Consider the following 20,062-nt stretch of genomic DNA (forward strand, 5'->3'; position numbering starts at 1 on the left):
CGAGGCTGCCACGATGTTGGATGTGGTGAACAGGACTGAGTAGAGTATACAAGTCTCTGATACTTTTCCTTTTTTTCTGTCGTCTTGGATATAAACAAGAACAGACAAAATTCATGTTGTAAGGAGAGAAGAAAGATTGAAACTTTGTGTAAGGAAAACAAGTTAAATATTCACATGATTCTTTGTCAAGAAAACCAGAGTAAAACAAACATTAAAGAAGAGCATTGAAAAACAGGTGGCATGCACGTAAGTGAAAACCCTCCGAGCACGAAAGTTCTTAGCGGAATATAAGAAATCGTCTTTTAGCTTTTAGCTAAAAAAACTAAGAATCACCTCTTAAATATCTTATTTAAAAAACCGATTCTTAGCTTTTTTAATTGAAAATTAAGAAACTGTTTCTTATATTCCGTTAAAAACCTCTTACTGATAACCCCATTAAACATGTTCTAAGACTCTGTTCTCTCTGTATCCAAGTCTCTGATACTTCGCTGAGAAGGCAAAGATCTCGGCCTGTTTAATGTTCTAAGACTCTGTTCTCTCTCTGTATCCAAGTCTCTGATACTTCGCTGAGAAGGCAAAGATCTCGGCCTGTGGAGATTAAACGACGGCGTTTGGCTCTTGTTCCTCAGTTCTGGAGTTGAGTTTTGTGCTTTTCTTCTGTCTTTTCCTTTTCTTCTGGGTTCTTGGATTTGAACAAGAACATACAGTTCATGTCTCAAGGAGAGGAGAGAGAATAAAGATTGAAACTTTGTGTAAGGAAAAACAAGTGGAACATTCACATTGATAATTTCTCGAGAAAAATTGTAGATGGGAAAGTGTCAAAGAGCGTGATGGTCTCTTCCTTATCTTTCACAATGGAAGACGAAGAAATCGCATAACGGGAAATAGACGTATACGTGTGAAAGAAGAGTGATTGATTCTTGACCAATGTAAGACTTATGTCATACGTATGAATCGTATGACATAAGTCTTACATTGGTATGACATAAGTAACTTAATAAGTATAGCAACTTAATAAATCTGCATTTAAAGTCTTCCATACGATTCATACTTATTTCATCTAATATTATTAAAACATCACGAGAACATCACGAGAAACATATAGCAACTTAATAACAACTTAATAAATCTGAATCGTATGACATAAGTCTTAACATTGGTCAAGATTGAATTTGTTTAAGAGTGATTGATTCTTGACCAATTTTTTGCAAATTACACGAAATCTAAGTTTTAAAAAAAAACATCACGAGAAACATATAGCAACTTAATAAATCTGCATTTAAAGTTGCTATATGTTTCAGACATATATGCTTCATACGTATATTATCATACTTTAAATGCAGATTTATTAAGTTGCTATAATTATTAAGTTACGAGAAACATATATTTAGACATCTCGTGATGTTTTAAGTCTTATTAATACTATAAGACTTAAAACATCACGAGAAACATATACCAACTTAATAAATCTACATTTTAAAGATTTATTAAGTTGTTATATGTTTCAGACATATATGCTTCATACGTATATTATCAGACTTCAAATGAAGATTTATTAAGTTGCTATATGTTTCTCGTGATGTTTTTTTTTTAAAACCTAGATTTCCTGTAATTTGCAAAAAAATTGCTTAGTTTGAAATTCGAACCCCAGGCCTGGGTGTATAAGCATTTAAACCTTAACCAATAGACTACGGTATATATTTTAATAATTTTAGTTTAATATTATTTTATATTTATGCTATTGTATTTAATTAGATATAAAAATTATTTATTGTGTTTTTTCTGTCTTTTTAACCAAATCTCAATTGTTTATTGTGTGATTTTTTTTTCTTATTGTTTATACATGCTTCTTCTATTTAGAAATTGAATCTCAATTTAAATGAGTTTCTTTTAATATTAAAGAGTCTAATTTTTAAAAAAAAATCTGGTTTAAGTGCAAACACACTCAATTTGAAAAAAATATCTCTATTTTATTAGTATATGTTCTTGGCCACATAGAACTATGAAGAGAACTTGAATAAAACTCAATAATACATATCACCGTGATTTTCATGATCGGTTTAAATAAATCCGATACCTGGTTTGCATACAAAGACTCAATGTACATGTTATATTAAAATTTTAAATTGGTGTCATGTCATAAAAATATAACAATATTAATTAAATTAAACTCTGCAATGAAATATTTCAAAAGTTCAACATTCACAACTTCGCCATGATATCTAAAACACAAAACAATAGAAAGAAAAAACTCGTGAACAAACATATCATATATAAGACACATCAATAAAAATAAAATATGATATAGAAAATATATCGACTAAAAATTCATTTTCATATTGACGTCCCTATATTTCTTTAAATTCTTTGAAATCGTTGTTTGTTGACTCTTTTGGAAAATCATTAGAAGGTATGATTTTGGTTGTTATATAAAAATTTATCTTAAAAAGCTTAGGAGTCTTTTTATATTTTATGGTATAATCACCGAAAGTGAAATTATGCAGAATAAAAGAATCTCGTTGAGATAACGTATAAAAAAAATTACCAAAAAACAAGTCACCAAATGAACATTTTTCAATAGAAGCATGAGTCGTAGTTCCTACAAATTAAATTTTAAATAAGTGACTAACACCAAATCATATAATTAATGTGAATCAAAGATGAAATAAATTAATATATTTACAACGGCATCAATACCAATTCAATTGAAACAAATTTGACTTTTTCATGATTCTAAAGTATCAACACCTTTACTCTGATTTTATAGTAATTTTTACCCGACTCAATAACTCTAATAAGAAAAAGTGAAATGGGGTTCTTTTTTCAAAAAGACAACATTTGAAAGTGTATCATATTATTTAAAAATGAAGTTTTGTAAGTTTTGTGTGTATTCCCATCAAACATATGATGAGAATATATACTATCGTAGCATAGAGTTGGCAAATAATTATAATACATTTTTAAGATGGATATTAAGATAAAGTCGGCATCATAATTCTTTGTAATAGCATTTACATACTACTATAACTATAACACAACATAGACTAAGATAAATATCACTTATGCATTATCTATATTATCATTAAACTATATTATCATTTGCTCCGAGTGGAGCTACAATTATAAGGTCGGATGCGACATGGATGTCGTCATCAACCTCTGCAGGGCTAGGATGGACTCTTCTGACTTCCCCACAAAACAGGTCCTTTCAAAAGCGCCTTGACTTTGTGGGATCTCCCTTAATGGCAGAGGGACTGGCGCTTAGGGAAGCTGCCCTAACATGTCGAAGCTTGGGGATGCGATTTGTGCGTTTCGAGTCTGATTTTGCCCACCTTATTAAGTTCTTAAAAGCTGAGATTTAAGTTGCAGAGTTCCATTGCGTAGCGTCGGATATCCTCTCTATTGTTTCGGAATTTGACTATGTTTCTTTTGGCTTGATTCCTAGGGAGAAGAACATGATTGCTGGTTGTTTAGCAAAAAATGCTCAGCTTGTATTTGAACCATTGGCAGTTGAGGATTCTGTTAATGCTCCTAACTAACCCATCTTTTAATTAATGATATGTGTGTTTCAAAAAAAAGATAGACTATGTTCCACGTCCGGTAACAAATATAATTTAAAATTACCAGTAACAAATATGATTTTAAAACAGAATAATAAAAATTGGTTCTAACTCGTCAAAGTTACAAAAATTATATATCTAATTATAAATTTTGAAATAGTTATATTATTTTAATTAATAAATTAATGACTCAGAGAAAACTAATAATAAATTAATGACTTAGCTAAATCCTAATAAAAACATGAAAAATAGCAAAATTAAGTAAAATCATGGAGAACGTGACAAATAAACAAAATCAAAATAATTATATATTTAGTTACAAAGTTTATAGTTATATTATTTAAATTAATAAAGTAATTACTCAGATAAAACTAATAATAATTTAATGACTATTGTATAACCTAATTAAAATATGATAAATAAGCAAAAGTAACTAAAATCATGGAAAACATTACACATAAGCAATATCAAAATAATTATATACCTGGTTACAATTTTTATAGTTATATTATTTAAATTAATAAATTATATACTCAGAAAAAACTATTAATAAATTAGTTACTCAGCTTAAACCTAATTAAAACATGACAAATAAACAAAATTACATAAAATCATCTAAATAATGACAAATAAGCAAAATCACTTCATAAATAATAGTATAGATATGCACGCATTTAACTATACCTATGTCATAATGCAAGCATCTAAAATTTGAAACTTTGGGCAAGGAAAACAAGTAATATTCACACTGATTCTTTGTCTAGAAAACCAGGGAAAATTTGGAGATGGGCAAGTGACAAAGATGAAAGAGCGTGACGGTCTCTGCCTTATCTTTTAAAAAGGAAGACGAAGACGATTAGCCGAAGACTTGTGCTGTACAGTGTTTTTAAAACCGGACCGGAAGCTGAACCAGAAATATTTTGGGTCACGGTTCAATATGGTTCGACCGGGTCAAATCTGGTTCAATAATATGGTTTAATATTTTTTAAGTACGTAAATATAAAAGTAATATTAGTAAACATGATGCATAGTTAAAATATAAATCAATTTTGAACATAAAATATTATAAATATAAATTAGTTTCTTGTTTATATGGATGATTTATAGATTTTTGATAGTTTAAGTGGTTTTTATTGGTTTAATAACTTTGAAATATAATCCGGCTATGTGGCCGGTTCATGGTCGAACCAATTACTAGACCAACCCGGCTATATAACCGGTTCAAGGTCGAACTCGGTCCAACCATCGGGTCGGTCCGGTTTTAAAAACACTGGCTGTAACTGATTACTAGAATTTGAACTGCATGCCTGTGCGGTTAAATAAATCGATCACAATATTCCTAATTACGAACCTTTTCAATAACCAAAATTAAACTTGTTATAATATTGATTAATTTCGTTTTTAATATTTAGATATGGCGAGATTGTATGGTTGATATTGTTGAAAATAGACATTTATTATATAAATGAAATCGATATATATATATACATATATATCTACTATAAATTAATCATGAAGCATTATAATATTTTTTTGTAGTCACGTGACATCATGAGAATGATTCTCATAATTTTTAAAGAAATAGGTTGGTTCATCTAAACATATATTTTTTTTATTAAGCTAACTATCAAATTAATTAGTAGTGTACAAAAGAATATTCACTATTCTTTCGTTAAATAAAAACGACGAAATTACCTAATATGATTAACATATATATCAAAATTAATGATTATAAATAATAAATATTTGATAACAATTTTGTTATTTTTCATACTTTTTGTTTTATTTACAGTATTAAAAGAAATTAAACAATCACACTAAGCATATAATTTTATATTTTATATTTTTCTTATATTTTTTCTTATATTTTGAATTATTTAAAACAACTATAAATTACTAAACCAACTTTTATGTTAAGTTTAAGTATTTTGGCACACATTATTCAAATGTATATGTTATATATTATTTTTATTTTTATATTTTGAGAAATTTAAAGTATATATGAACTTTAATTTTTTTTTGAACTAAATGGGTTATCTGAACTTAAACTCAAACCGAACCTGCAAAGATTTGAACCCACAAAGATCCGAGCGGAATAGAACCTAACCGAGCCAAATGGTATCAGAATGTGAATCCCTAATCAAATGTAAAAAAAAAAATTATTGATAAGAAAATATGTATTGTTTATAACATATTTTTAAAATTCATTTCACTTCACGCAAGGTGCGGATTATCATATAATATATATATTCCTAAAGATTTATAAAAAGGAAGGTAGTATAGGAGTGAATCACGCCTAATATATATACACATTATTTGATTTGTTTGTTTCCTTAGCCAATTATCTAAATTTTAGGAATATGTTAGAAATTTAAATTGGTTTTCCATATTTTAGGCTGTTTGAACAATTTGTTAATTTATATTTTGATATATAATTAGGCTTGATTTATTAATAAATCTGTGTAACTTTATCTGAAACAATAAACGAACCGATTGTCTACTGAAACTTACGTTTTTTAATTATTTTATGTGTAATAAATAAACAAAAATGGTTTTTATAAACCATTTTGATCTTGATCTTGGATGTGAAAACAATAAAATGTCAATGAGTCAATGTACACAGAAAACTAATAACTCGTTTTTGGTCAATATATTATGTAAACTATATATTACGTGTAGTGAGTTAATGTATATTGAGAACCATCACAACAAAGAAGTTCCTTGCTCTGGAATCAATTACTACATCAATATCTATTTTAAACATAGTGAAAGAGAACCATGCGGAAGTCACGTTAAAAACGGTTACGTCTTTAAAAAAATAATGGGTCCGATTGATAATGGCTGTAGTTTTAAAATTTTTGAGTCGAAAAAAATCTGTAGATTTTTTGCTGTGGCTTTAAATTTTTTGCTGTGGCTTTAAATTTTATTGCTGTAGAATTTTATGAAAACACTAAAAAATTGCTTTGGATATTTGGCTCTGCAGAACACTTGTACAGCTGTAAGTTATATCTAGAGCTGTGGTTTCAAAAAAAAAATTAAAGCTTGATTGCTCTGAATTTGGTACTTTAGAAATAAATAAGGTTGTGGACAGCACCTACAGCAACTACCAATCACTCCCAATAAAACACTGTTTTAGATAGATAGTTATTATTAAGACAGTAGCATGAATTATAATTATTTAAGAAAAATCAGGTTAAGTACTAAATGTAGTTCAGTTTTAATAATATTGATCAATTAAAGCATATGTGTGAAAGAAGAGAATTGATTCTTTCTTGAAAAAAAAAGAAGAGAATTGATTATTGATCAATGTAAGACTTATGTCACAATAACTGATTAATTGTTAAATCATGTTTTTAATTGTAATTTTAAGAAAATAAAAGTCATACTAGATTATTTTATTTTAATTATATCCCTCAATAACTGATGAATTGTTAAATCATGGTAAGGTACATAATTCTTAATTTTATATAATTGAAAAAAATATTGAGTGATTTTTAGATTTATTTCTCTGTAATGAATATAGTGTACCAAGAAATTTTCAATTTTATTTATAATTTGTAAGCATTTTTAAATGAAAACAGAAATAATAATTATATTATATTTTTTTAATTAGTAATGCATGCATTAATAAATAATTATAAAACATTTATGTACGTATGCGCGGAGAAACATCTAGTAACTGACTAATTAATAAATCAAGGGAAAAATACATTTTACAGCATATCTATTGTTTTTTCAATTATAATTTTTATTCCTAAAATATTAATATTTTATAATATTAATTCATTTATAATAAAACCTACAGAATTAAAATTTTAAACAAAAACCTTGGTAATTTCTCAAATGAGATACTTTTTATTATACTCTTTTGCTCTTTCTCATATTTTTTTTTATTTTATCTTTAAAGTGAGATACCATTTTAGAGAGTGAAACAAAAATTCAAGAAGATTTTACAAAAAAAAAACAGAAGCATGCTTTTTTTTTCATTTTATCATTAAAGTGAGATACCATTTTAGAGAGTGAAACAAAAATTCAAGAAGGGCATTTAAAATAACAGAAGCACACATATTTTCCTTCGGATCCCCGAAGGCAGTGGCCGGTTCCATGCTTTAATTGACGGCACAGAGCACCACATGAGCCGGCACCACAATCTGTTTGTGGTAAAGGCTCTTTACACAGCTTTCCTAGCTGTCCTTGAATCTCATTCGCCATAAATCCTGTAAAAAACATCATTTAAAAACATATAAGTATCAGTTTTCTTTTTTTGCAGCAGATACAATAGATTACTGTAAAGATGGTTAAACATCAAACAAACCTAGAATTAAGATGATAAAGACAGCACAAAAAACGGACTTAGTCATTTTATATGATGATTGGAGTTTTCAATATATATATCTCTGTGTGTGTGTGTGTGTTTATGATGTGTATCACATAGTTATATATATATATATATATATATTATCAAGCTGATATTCTAAGGAATATATATCATATATGATGATATAATATATGCGTGCATCAAACTTCAGATGCATATATGTTAAGTTGATATATGTTTCTCGTTATGTATATACCTTATGAAAAAGTCAAAAAACTAAGATATATGCCATATATAATATATGCATACATCTAAAATTTGATATCTAAATATAAAAAATTTATTTATCATTATTATATATTAACATCAAAATTAAATGTAATTTTGTAGTATTCAGGCACAAAATTATGCTTGTATGTACAATACTTTTTATAATGATTTAATGACTATCTCTTTCAGACAAGCGTATATAATGGCCATAAAGTGGCTGAACAGTGGCTGGAAAATGTTTTGTTCTTTTGTTTTTAAAAACATTTCAAGCGTAAGATCTGCAGTTCAATATTTTTGTCTTTTTATGAAAAAAACAAGAGATTTGCATGCAGATATCATCCGCTAATATTTGTTGGTGTTGATCTGTTTCTTTTTCTTTTTTTTTTGCCACTAAATAGTTTTGTTACGAACACTTAGCTTAAAACATATTTATCTAATTTTATAAATAATGTACGATGATTAGCTCAAACTATATAGCTCACATTAATACTATTTTGTCATTTTAAAATTATAAGCATGATGTCTAATCGCTAATAAAACACAACATTTTCTAAGAAAGAATATATAAATCTTCCTACATAAATATCAGCACGGATAAGTAGTTAATAATTTTTTTATGTTTTAAAATAGTTAATATATAGGTAAATGATTGAAATTTTGTAAATCTATTGAGAGAAGACAATTTTAAATGGACTCTTAACCGAGAACGAGTATTTATTGAGTTGTACGATCAACTAATTTTCATGACCAATTACCGTTTTAAAGATCCTACAGCCACTAGTAGAAAGTTTCATGGTGATAAGTTCAACCAAAAGTTTAATATTAACGTAACCTACCGGTTCTCCAAAAAAAAACTTGAGTACCAGTATCTTATCGAAATTCTATAAACATTTCGGTCGATTCTACAACATCTCAGATCTTTGTTTTGATATTTTGGTGTAGTCTTTATTGTTTTAATATATAACTAGATTTTGATCCGCGCTTTCAAAGCGCGGACTTATTTTCTTATTTTTTTCAATTGATAAATATTTAGTAAATGTCATATTTCATATATTTCTGTTTTATTTTATAAAGACTTAAACTTTTTATCTTTCTTTATCGTATTTCATTTTAAATGACTATTTATGTTTAAAAAATTAAACTGTATTTTTTTAATAAATTAAGTTGGTATAACTCTGATAAATTAATTTTATTATGTGGTTAATATTTTTAATAAAAAAAAATATATTTTTAATAAAGATTTATACTTTTCAATGAAAAAAATCAATTTTTTTTATGAATGATTAAATTATATTAAGAAGAAAAAAAATTAAGAATGGTTGAAAAAAAATTATTTGAACTTGGACTCAATGGCCAAAAAAAAAATGTGAGAGTTGAATCTGATTTCTTAATCGGCCCAAATGGCCCAAGAGATCTGAAGTGGGCAGTGGGCTGGATCCAAAAAATGACCTAATATAGATGTGTTATTAATATTACTTGATCGCCCTTAATAAAACATGCAATGTTAGTAAAGAAAATGGCATGTTAAGGTAAAAATGACAATAGGATCCTGATTTAATAGTATAGATATATTGAAAACCTGCGCTTTCAAAGCGCATATTTATTTTCCTTTTTTTTTTCAATTGACAAATATTTAGTGTCATATTTCATATATTTGTGTTTTATTTTCTAAAAGACTTAAACTTTTTATCTTTCTTTATCGTGTTTCATTTTAAATGACTATTTATGTTTAAAAAATTAAACTTTATTTTTTTAATGAATTAAGTTGGTATAACTCTGATAAATTAATTTCATTATGTGGTTAATATTTTTAATAAAAATAATTTTATACTTTTAATAAAGATTTATACTTTTCAATGAAAAAATCAATTTTTTTTTATGAATGCTTAAATTATATTAAGAAAAGAAAAAAAATAAGAATGGTTGAAAAAAATTATTTGAACTTGGACTCAATGGCCCAAAGGAAAAAAAAAGTGAGAATTGGATCTGATTTCTTAATCGGCCCAAATGGTCCAAGAGAGATCTGATGTGGACAGTGGGCTGGATCCGAAAAAAATGGTCCAATATAGATGTGTTATTAATATTATTTGATTGTCCTTAATGAAATATGCAATGTTAATAAAGAAAAAGCATGCTAAGGTAAAAAGGACAATAGGATCCTGCTTTAATAGTATAGATTTGTAGTTTTTAACTGCTTTTGCCATTTATAATTTATAATAATTTACTTTATCTCCTTGATATGTATTTTTCCTGCATGATCCAAATTTAGTTAATGTGAAAAAAGACATTTACTTAATATGAAATTCACATATTATGTCAATAAATTTTATGAGAATTGTAAAATGTCATTCATGATATTTCAGTCAAACAAACTTACATCAACATTGTATTGTATGACGTCATACATACATATCTTTATAGCTCTAGAGTATATCTGGTACATCTGTTTGGGAGAACTTAAGTCAAGGTTCAATTTTGTTGATGTGTTTTGAAACTAGATGTTGTATATAACCGATAAATGTTGCATCAAATACCATTATACCAACTGATTTGCATCTGCTGCATCAAATTGTTATAGATGTTACGTCTAATCGTGGGCTTAAGCTGATGAGTCCGGGTGGACTATGGTTTTAGGATGCATGATAAAGTGAGATTGGTAACCCCATGTTGCTTGCTTGTTTATAAAATATAATTTACTGAGAGACATGTGCAGAGGAGAAATTTAACGATTTTGGTTTATAGGCTAACTTGTCTTCTATTGGTTTACAATCAGATATATTTAGTCTCTGTTTTACTATGTACAGTAAACCAAAGTAATCCAATTTTTTGGGCATATAGGTTTCGAACTTTGATTTCAGGAAAAAATAAGTATTTGTTCTTTTCCTATGGAGAAACAGGTCTGAAATTTTTATTTCAGAGATATATAGAACAAATAAATAGTTTTTTTTTTTGGCTAAAACAAATAAATAGTTTGGAAGACATTTAATACTATACGATAGTTTTTATAGAAAAATAATACTATACGATAGTTTTTATAGGAAAATAGGCTCATGCATCCTACTTCTTTCCCCTTACTTTTACTAGTATGTTCAATCCTTTTTCACAAAGTACACGCTTAAAGAATTTGACCGTCTGTATTGTCGTCTTCCTGCTTGATCGGAAGATAAGAGTAACCTTATTTCGAGTAACTATTGCAGAATCAAATTGGTCCCTAATCTTAAATAAAAAAAGATCATAATCATTTGGATCATAATATACCCCACAAGAAAAGAGTTTGAAAAAAAATAAATATTCCACAAATATTGTATTTCTAGAAAGAATAAACGTATTTTCATTTTCAATTCCAGCTGTGTTAGACTTGCCAAACATCCTCTCGAAGATAACGTGAATTTTCTGATAAGCTGGCAAAAAGAGAACAATATACTCAAAATTTTTTTGTCATAAATAGTCTCTAAAAATAAAAATGACAAAAATAACACTTAATCTTTTATCAGAAAAGATAAATATACAGTTATACTCCAATGGTTTAGACATTAGAGTTTAAAGTTAAAAAGTGAAATTTAAGATTTAGGGTTTAGGGTTTATGATTTAGGATTTAGAGTTTAGGGTTTAGGGGTGGGGTTTAGGGTTTACAGTTAATGGGTGAGGTTTAGTATTTAGGGTTTAGGGTTTAGAGTTGGGGAATGGGGTTTTGAAATAAGATTTCAAATTTTGAAAAATAAAAAAAAATAAATTTTTCAAAAGATAAAATGCTATTTTGGTCATTTTAGTTTTCGAGAGCTATCTTTGTGACATAAACTTAGATATGTGCTATTTTGGAGATTTGCGCTATCTAAAATATGATTAAACTCTGATATCATTTGAATGGGAAGAAACATAACAAAACAAAATAAGCAAATTACAAAACGTAGAAAAATACAAGTTCCAGTTTAACATCAATTTCTTTTTTTTGGCTTGCTTCTAATGTGTATATACCTGATGAAAAAACAGAAACTTTGCTGCTGCTTCACCTTTGGTGATTACAAAATGCTCCTTGTTTCTCTTTTCCAGTCCCAAAGCCATGATCTTCATTCCCCTCCCCTGCCTGTTTTGTCTTGAAATTTCCCTCACGGCTTGTGTAATTTGAAACCAAAAACTCTTGGAACATAGTTCTGTGTTGCCTTTGGTGGCTTGAGATTCCCATAAGTCATCAAGAACAGATGTGGAAACGTTGTCCCAAAGTAAGCCCCATCAATGTCTATTCATTATTTTAAGGAAAACCCAACAAAGATCAACAACTGCTGCACATACACAAACTCAAAAAAGATGATTGCTTATGCACAAGAATCAAACATCAGACATCTATATCGGTATGTTTTCAGAACCTGCATTTATAGATTTGTATCAGGATTGAAGAAGTGAAAGTGTGGGGAAAAAAAAAAGGATACTGCCTTGATACTTTGATCGGGGGTAGTAAATGTCTTGGCATTTAGGGCAATATATCTTCACCGTGCTTGATCGAGGCAAATCCGATTGACCAACAGGAAGACAAGGTTGTCCACAGCAATAAACTCTAGGACACCTTCCAAAGTCATAGTTTTTGTATTTATCTAACTGTAAGGATAAAAACCAATACATGAATCTTTTATGAGATGTTTAAAATAAGCAAATGGAGTACAAAAAGATTTGTTCTTGTTATACTACCATTGCAGCCAACCCTTTGGTTGTCAAAATGTAGCGAGCGTGAATAAGTCCATAAAGCATCTCAGCAGCTGACTCGATCAACTCATTCTGTTCCTCTGTAAACATCTCTCCTGTTGTTACCGACCCAATCCCAAATCATACATTCAAGAGAACATAAACCTAAGGGGGACCAAGCATTTTAACTTACCATGAGAAGATTCAACATCCAAAATCAAATCAAGAGCGTACTCGTAGTACGGGACTACACTGCTAAGTCCACACAAGTTGAAGTCATCTTGGATGTAATCATCATCAACCTCACAGAAGAACTCGTTCCCCCTAAGATTGCAGAACCAAGATATCCATGAGGTGCCTGAACCACTGACATCTGACTCTTCTTCACTGTCTGTGTCAGATTCATCTACCACCAGTAAAGCAACAGGACAAGCACACAAACAGTTTCATCAGTTACAGCTAATGAACACAAGTGAAACAACCAATATCTCTACAATAAACAATAAGGCGTTTTGTTTGATTCAGTTATGTAAAGGCGTTTTGTTTAATTCAATTATATAAAAGCGTTTTGGTTAATTCATAATTAGATTACCAAATAATAACATTCATTGATTCCCAGATCAGGAGACACATATCTTATTCTAAGTTAAGTCTCCGAGACAAAAAACGAAAGGGAAAGCTCACCGTCTGAAACGTTATTCTTGGAGAGAGAAGCAGAACGCGAATCTCTATGGTCATGCGGTTGCTTCACGGAGTGCGCCGACGCCGTAACGGTTCCTTTTCCTTTTCCGTTAACTTGATGAGACGTAGAAGAAGGCCGTTCAAAAGCTTGGTTGATCCGTTTGCGATCTGCAACCTCCGGTCTCGAACCAACCGTGCCTCTCTCTCTATACATGATTCTAAAATCTCTAACGAATCTCTCTCTATATATATATAACTTTCAGATGCAGCTATTGTTCAACTTCACCAGGTTAAAATTGAGCTCTAGGGTTTTGAAATGAAAGCTTTTTCTTTCTTCCTTTCTTTTCTATAATCTTTGTTGTATTTTTCTGTTTCGCAAGTTGTCCTCTGTTTGGTACAGAGAAATATTTTTTTCTATCAAATTTAACCGTTAGATTCGTGAAAACAAATACTTCTTTAAAAGAGGGGTAAAATAGGAAATAGAGGAATAAAGTATTATATATTCCTGGAGACGAGGGGGGAGGAAGTGGAGCGGTGAATCGGCAGCCACTCAGAGAGAAAGTGGATACATGGAGTTCAAGTCGAGCCATTATCTTCTGGTTCACCACGTGGCAGTTCTTTACACGACGCTCGTAAAATACTCACCGTGGCCCACATATATGTTTTTGCGTTTTGCAATTTTTTTTAAAAAAAAGACATAAGTAAAGAACAAAACAAATTCGGCAAGAACATCTAATTATCTTTTACCAGAAGAATATTCAATTTCTATCATTCGGTTACTTTCTCTAAAGAATCAGTCCATCAATTTACCATTCTACTCTTCCACTATATATTCTTTTGTGATGAACAAAAACACTACCAACTTTTTATTACATTTATTTTCATGGGAATCTCAAGCCTGCATCTTCACATTGACTAAAACACACACTCAATTCAAACAAAATACTTCTCCACCATCGAAAAAAAAACCAGTAAAGAATATACATAGGGAGATTTGAAGACTCTCAACCAAAACCACACACGCAAATGTTATTTTTTTTGGTGTTTGGACTTTTTCCTAACCTTGCCTACCAAAGATGAAATCACTCTCTTTATCATAAGATACTGATACTGTCGCTATCTAATACCAACAATCAGTATTTTCTTCGATAAAGAAAGAGTGAGGAGAGATCACATCTTACAAAGAGCAGGTGTCCATTAGTCATCACCAAAGTACTTCTCTTCAGCGTCAAGGCCAACCTCACGAAGCCAATGATCATCAAGATTCTCGTCATTGTCTATCTTTGTGTAATCCAAATGCTCATGATCTTCTCCTGATAAGAACTTCTGCTGCATGATTGATGTGAACTGATCCATCATCTCTTGCATCTCCTCCGGCGGTAAACCTGTTCCCTGCTTGTTCTCTGCTCTACCAGCCTGAAAATAATCGAAGGAGCTAAAATGTAAAAGAGGGTTTTGCACCACAATTGAATAAACTAACATACACAGCAAGAAACACGTTACCTCTGCAAGGCTTGAGCTAGCTCCTGTCTGCTTTTCCTCCCCTTCTTCTTCATCTTCTGTTTCCACTTCTTCTTGTTCTGATTCCTCTTCTGACTCCTCCATCTTCTCATTACCAACCCAATCACACTCAGCAACACCTAACCTCTGCTGCTCTTCTCTAATCCTAGAAACCAACGCAGCCTCCTCTGCCCGTCTCATCAACGTCTCTGACCAACGTTCTCCAGGCCTAGCCATGTTCCTACTCATCGAATCCTGAAACTTCCCGACATACTCGTGGTGTAGATACGGCTCTCTGTCTCTCATAGCGTCCTCAGAGAAATACTGTCCTTCTGATACAAGCTTGTTCAAGTAGGCCAGTCTCCTATTCCTCACAGCTACGGACCTCGATTTCAGCTCCTCTGAGGTCGGACTTATCTTCTTCCTCAGGTTCTTCAAGTGCCAATCAACCTCGTAGTCATGTTTCAAAGCATCAAACGCTAGCAATTCGTCTACACTCAGCTGCGTTCCATAACGCTCTGAAATCAAATCAAAAAGCTAAGTCTCAATAGCAATTTCATCTACACTCAAACATGATCCACAAACGCTATGAACGAAAGCAAACGATTAAAATTCAGTTTCCGAAAATCAAAACTGCGTTAGGGTTTATTCAATCTAAATTCATACAGTTCCGAAGCGATATAGAGAAGTCCGTGTTATAATCGAGAATTTACCAAGGAAAACGGCGGGATCACGACGGAGAAGGTCTAGGAGGATGGATTTACGTTGGTCGGAAGATGCAGCGGTTGATTGGACGGCGCGTGGGAAGTAGAGGTCGTCGATTGAGGAAAGCCTCGCCGCAATTTCTTCCGCCGTCGCGTCTTTCAGTACTCTTCCCTCCATCTTCTTCTTCTCTCCCGTTGCTTCTCTATACCGGAATCTGTAACCTGTGTCAATCTTCGCGCTCACGTGCTGGTCTCGTGAGAAGACTTCGGCGGTGTTAATTTGGCACCTAAATATAAGGCCCATTGGGCTTTCTCCCTTGTACCTCGTTGGTGTCACAAATTTTGTTTTCCAATGGTTATTGGTAGGTGGGATGATCTGGTTTAGTTTCGGTTTATCTCATCTAGTTTTTGTTTGACTCGGTTTTAGTTTATTCTGTTTTGTAGCAAAATTGAGCTGAAATTACTTTTATTGAAAAAAAAAAATAAATGCGTTAAATGTTATTTTAATTTAGATTTCTCCAGTTTTAATAAAAAAAAAACTTATTTCCAAACAAAATTACATAGAAACTATTATCATCTATCAGAAATGAGATTTTGTATTTAACCTTTTCTTAGAACGACAACTTATATATTAAAAACTGTCATTGAAATTGAACAAATAAAAGAAAAAAAATCAAGAAAGTGGTACTACAAAACACTGTTACAATCGGTCGTGTTCTTGGTCCAGGCTACAACTTGGTCTCAATAAACCCAACTTTTTTGGTCACGTCGCAATCTCATTCACCTCCGAGTTAAAGACAAAACTTGGAAACGTGGTCGTTATGTCTCTGCATTTGAAATTTCAAGTCCACAGACTTGAAAAACTGGCACCAAAACTAATAAATTAAATAGGTGCATAGAAAAGTAAACCTACCTCAGATATGGAAGAGTCATGATTTTAAGCAAAGATGGGTTTTTGATTACGAAATCACTCCACTCAGTCTTACCAATCTTTCCATCTCGGTCCACATCTGCGTCCTCAAATGTCTGTTCACGCCAAAAAAAGCATAAGGCTTGAGTTTTATAAAAGACTCTTTGCTTTGGTATAAGTAGAAGTTGTAATAAACAACAAACCTGATCGAGTATCACTTCTATGGTATCATCAGCTAGTTTCATTTCAGATTCGCAGAGAAGGGCAATCAACATTTGCTTCACCTGCCAGAATCAAATACACGATCATGAACGTAAATGATGCAAAATCAAGAACTTCCATTCATGATCAGTAGTGAAAAGATCTTCGAACACGTTCCAAAACGAAACATCTTAGGAATTTATACCTCTTGGCGTTCAATGAAGCCCGTACAGTCCATGTCGTATAGCCTAAAGGTAACTGAGAAAAAATAGAAACAAACGTGAATAAAAATCAAGGCAAGGCTTCATAGGAACAGCAATAGGTGAGGACTTACAGTCTGTTTTCTCCTCTAGAGAAGCATTGGGATGGAAAACATTGAGTGATCTCACAAAGTCTCCAAAGTCAATAACACCTTTTCGTTTAACATCAAACAAATCAAATATCTGCAAACGAGGGCATTAAGATCAGTCTTTAAGATTAACTAGAAAGTCCTAAAGGTCTGAGAAAGCTTAAGAACTTCTACCCTATTGGCAAACAAATTTTCCTTCTTTCTGTTCTTGAACAAAGCAAGTTGAAACTCTTCCTGCATTACAAGTTGGTCGAGAGATAAGTAAAAAAAAACCACAAGTGGGCCACCAAAACTTCAACTTTCAACTTTCAAAACCAAACCAATAAAAGAAAAAGAATTATAATTCAAGTCAACTATCAACATTCAATACACAGACTTGTTGATCAAAAAGGAGCCCCACAGATCAGCATGGGTGATCCAATTATCGCCTAATAATAAATTGGTTAAAGTCAACAAAATTGACATATATATTACGGATAATAGTGCATTTAATATTACATCACTATACTATACATCAAGCTTTCAAGATCCTGCCACGAGCTGCAAACGAATCAATCAACAGCTATCAATAATCAGTTACCTTGTTGATCAAGTCATCGTCAACAACTGAGCTGCTTATGCTCTTGAATAACTCGTACAATGCTTCAACCTCACTCACGCTAACTGTAAAGACAAAAAAAAAACAATAAGCCAAAGCCGCGAGATTAAACATAATCAAGCAAGTTGCAGATGAAACAGACTATTGAATAAGATATAGCTTTTCAAATTGTTTGGATTACAATAAATGGCCAGTAAAAACATAAAAAAATTTTAGTTAAATAGAAGTCATACAGCAGAAGGCAAATGGATAAAAGAGTTATCTTTAATAAGCTCATGCTTGAGGATATTTAAGCTAAGATAAAGAAACGTGTAGTACAAGTAAACTTACAAGCTGTCTCAGAGGCCAGCTTCACAGGGTTCTCATGTCCCGAGAATTCTCTCCCAGCCGTGGAATGTAAACAGCCCATTTACAGATGACAAGTAAAACGAACAAGAAGAAGCAGAAGAAGCTTATTCGATTAATAGAATCAGCTAATTCAACGAGTTCTGAGACACTAGAGCTTGATTGCTAACGTAACTGCCCATCATCATAATCATCTTCAGAATCTACACAGCACAGAACCCCAAAACATTTGAATTACACAACGAACGCTATAATTGAACAAGTACAAAACCTAGACAAAAGTTTCTCAAGATTCAGATAAAAACGATTCGAAAATTAAATCGAAAATCAAACACTTAATGTAGGCAAGGCTCCAGAATCTCTCTGAACGCAGAGATTGAAATTGGAATAAACGAAAAAAAAATGGAAAAACGAAAATCGGATTCGGTACTTACCACCGAGAGAACGGCTCGGTGAGAGAGAGGTGATCTGTGACGACGACTAAGATCTGTGACGATTGCAGATGAACGATCTGACGGTTGAGATTAACTGCATATATATTACTGGGCTTTATTTTGGTTCTCCAGAGGCCGATTGAGAAGTTGCGAGGGTTTTATAAGATGACCGTCGTACGTGTGGATGCTTGAACGCGTGCGAAACACCACCCTTGTAATTTTTTTCCTTAAACCAAAGAATCAATTGCTCCGGTACTCCTGCCCGGAAAAAAAAAATTCTCACATACTCCTGATCGAAACTGCCCGAAATTTTAAATAGATAAATCTTTAATTAAATCGAAAAATTTATTAAAAGACCACAGAACCAACATAAATTTACATATTTACAACCCAACCAGGACGATTTCGCGGACCATCCAGACACGATCCATAAAATTCGGATCACTTTCTTCATAACTTTTGAAAACTTTGTACGACTTGGTGTAATTGTAAATCTTGGTGTAACTGTACAGCGTATAAAACTGTGACTAATTTAGACTGTATCAATTACAAAGTTATTTTAAGTTGAACTAAGTCGCACTTTTTGATTTGCAAAGTTCAACTAGTTTTGATTGTATCTTTTTCATTTGCATTGTTCTTTTATGGAGACAGTGTTGTTAATGATATATTTATAAAGATTACTTTATAAAGAAAAACTAGAGACATTATATTATATGAAATGTATTTTACATAAACCTAGTAAAAATAGATAAAAAAAAGTATATGTCATAACTCATAAACACACAATTAATCTTCAATTGGCCAGTTGGCAGCGGTCAAGTGAATATCATTGCAGAAGTCCCAAGCTGCACATTGCCAGAAACAACAGTCGCATGTCCACCGTGTTCTAGATCCATCTAAGGAGACTACAAACACCGGTTCTATTACCGCGGAGCACCAACAATCATGTGAGACGTTGGGATCTATTCTTTCCAGTAGAGACATAAACACCTGGGGTTTTTCGTAACCCCAATAGCCTGAGAATACCGAAGTCATGATCATGTAATTCATCCGATCAACAAATTCACGACTAAAGCTAGGATAGTTGTGAACAAATCCTCTAGCATCAACACTAAACGCTAAGTTCAGCATTCCATCTACATACTTGGCCAACAACAATCTTCTCTCACCAGCAAGACGGATTTTTTCCCTTCCTTCATCAAGTAAATGGAGGACGAAGAACTCATACATACCTCGGATGTAGATGGCCTCTAGATTACCGGCTTCGTAGCACCTTGTTGCAGGCTGGGATTCGTACTACACGGATGACTTGACTGAGGTTTGGTTTTGGCTAGGCTTGGACAGATCGGACGGACAGACAGACGGAAGATCGGCTAGACGGGCGCGATGGAGAGGGAGATGGCCGATCTGGTTCCTGAAACGAAAGAGAGTTATTTTTATGAGTTTTTTTATGAATCAAAATGATGACAGAAGAAAACTAAATGTTGAATGAAGAACATAAGCAAATGTGACTTT

At 31.7% G+C, this 20,062-nt stretch overlaps 4 protein-coding genes across 6 annotated transcripts; all 4 read right to left on the reverse strand.

The window, feature by feature from the left end:
• Positions 1-7,518: 7,518 nt before the first annotated feature.
• LOC111202679 (putative defensin-like protein 126) lies at positions 7,519-7,996 on the reverse strand. Its single transcript, XM_022695533.2, has 2 exons — positions 7,876-7,996; positions 7,519-7,777 (listed from the first exon to the last, which is right to left on the reverse strand). The coding sequence occupies exons 1-2, from the start codon at positions 7,919-7,921 to the stop codon at positions 7,593-7,595; spliced, it is 231 nt and encodes a 76-aa protein (XP_022551254.1). The 5' UTR covers positions 7,922-7,996; the 3' UTR covers positions 7,519-7,592.
• A 3,981-nt stretch (positions 7,997-11,977) lies between these two features.
• On the reverse strand, positions 11,978-14,033 carry LOC106381881 (casein kinase II subunit beta-1). 2 transcript variants are annotated; one of them, XM_013821822.3, is made up of 5 exons: positions 13,510-14,033; positions 13,019-13,231; positions 12,832-12,941; positions 12,576-12,741; positions 11,978-12,385 (listed from the first exon to the last, which is right to left on the reverse strand). In XM_013821822.3, exons 1-5 carry the CDS (start codon positions 13,718-13,720, stop codon positions 12,255-12,257), a joined length of 831 nt encoding a protein of 276 aa, XP_013677276.1. In that variant the 5' UTR covers positions 13,721-14,033; the 3' UTR covers positions 11,978-12,254. The 2 variants fall into 2 exon arrangements, with proteins under 2 accessions (XP_013677276.1, XP_013677277.1); XM_013821823.3 differs by having other exon boundaries at positions 12,832-12,926; positions 13,510-13,922.
• Positions 14,034-14,349: 316 nt separating this feature from the next.
• LOC106381880 (coiled-coil domain-containing protein 97) lies at positions 14,350-16,029 on the reverse strand. Its single transcript, XM_013821820.3, has 3 exons — positions 15,720-16,029; positions 15,010-15,524; positions 14,350-14,922 (listed from the first exon to the last, which is right to left on the reverse strand). The coding sequence occupies exons 1-3, from the start codon at positions 16,012-16,014 to the stop codon at positions 14,704-14,706; spliced, it is 1,029 nt and encodes a 342-aa protein (XP_013677274.3). The 5' UTR covers positions 16,015-16,029; the 3' UTR covers positions 14,350-14,703.
• Positions 16,030-16,288: 259 nt separating this feature from the next.
• On the reverse strand, positions 16,289-18,708 carry LOC106381879 (calcineurin B-like protein 9). 2 transcript variants are annotated; one of them, XM_013821819.3, is made up of 9 exons: positions 18,548-18,707; positions 18,099-18,316; positions 17,751-17,833; positions 17,345-17,404; positions 17,156-17,264; positions 17,027-17,079; positions 16,824-16,904; positions 16,624-16,736; positions 16,289-16,537 (listed from the first exon to the last, which is right to left on the reverse strand). In XM_013821819.3, the coding sequence occupies exons 2-9, from the start codon at positions 18,175-18,177 to the stop codon at positions 16,474-16,476; spliced, it is 642 nt and encodes a 213-aa protein (XP_013677273.1). In that variant the 5' UTR covers positions 18,178-18,316; positions 18,548-18,707; the 3' UTR covers positions 16,289-16,473. The 2 variants fall into 2 exon arrangements, with proteins under 2 accessions (XP_013677273.1, XP_022552689.1); XM_022696968.2 differs by lacking the exon at positions 17,345-17,404 and having other exon boundaries at positions 18,548-18,708.
• Positions 18,709-20,062: the final 1,354 nt, after the last annotated feature.

Source organism: Brassica napus, chromosome C2, assembly GCF_020379485.1.
Source record: "Brassica napus cultivar Da-Ae chromosome C2, Da-Ae, whole genome shotgun sequence".
Classification (NCBI taxonomy): domain Eukaryota; kingdom Viridiplantae; phylum Streptophyta; class Magnoliopsida; order Brassicales; family Brassicaceae; genus Brassica; species Brassica napus.

Bases quoted from the DNA above. Each gene is read 5' to 3' on its own strand.
- LOC106381880 (XM_013821820.3), bottom strand. From the start codon at position 16,014: ATGGGCCTTATATTTAGGTGCCAAATTAACACCGCCGAAGTCTTCTCA. The intron at 15,525-15,719 runs GTAAATTCTCGA...ATTTGATTTCAG, and splicing joins TGATCCCGCCGTTTTCCTTG to AGCGTTATGGAACGCAGCTG. The intron at 14,923-15,009 runs GTAACGTGTTTC...GATTATTTTCAG, and splicing joins CTAGCTCAAGCCTTGCAGAG to GCTGGTAGAGCAGAGAACAA.
- LOC106381881 (XM_013821822.3), bottom strand. From the start codon at position 13,720: ATGTATAGAGAGAGAGGCACGGTTGGTTCGAGACCGGAGGTTGCAGAT. The intron at 13,232-13,509 runs GTGAGCTTTCCC...TACTGGTGGTAG, and splicing joins CAAGAATAACGTTTCAGACG to ATGAATCTGACACAGACAGT. The intron at 12,386-12,575 runs GTATCCTTTTTT...AATAATGAATAG, and splicing joins CCGATCAAAGTATCAAGGCA to ACATTGATGGGGCTTACTTT.
- LOC106381879 (XM_013821819.3), bottom strand. From the start codon at position 18,177: ATGGGCTGTTTACATTCCACGGCTGGGAGAGAATTCTCGGGACATGAG. The intron at 17,265-17,344 runs GTAGAAGTTCTT...CCTCGTTTGCAG, and splicing joins AAAATTTGTTTGCCAATAGG to ATATTTGATTTGTTTGATGT. The intron at 16,737-16,823 runs GTTTGTTGTTTA...TGGCGTGAACAG, and splicing joins TAGAAGTGATACTCGATCAG to ACATTTGAGGACGCAGATGT.
- LOC111202679 (XM_022695533.2), bottom strand. From the start codon at position 7,921: ATGACTAAGTCCGTTTTTTGTGCTGTCTTTATCATCTTAATTCTAG. The intron at 7,778-7,875 runs GTTTGTTTGATG...TGTTTTTTACAG, and splicing joins CTTTATCATCTTAATTCTAG to GATTTATGGCGAATGAGATT.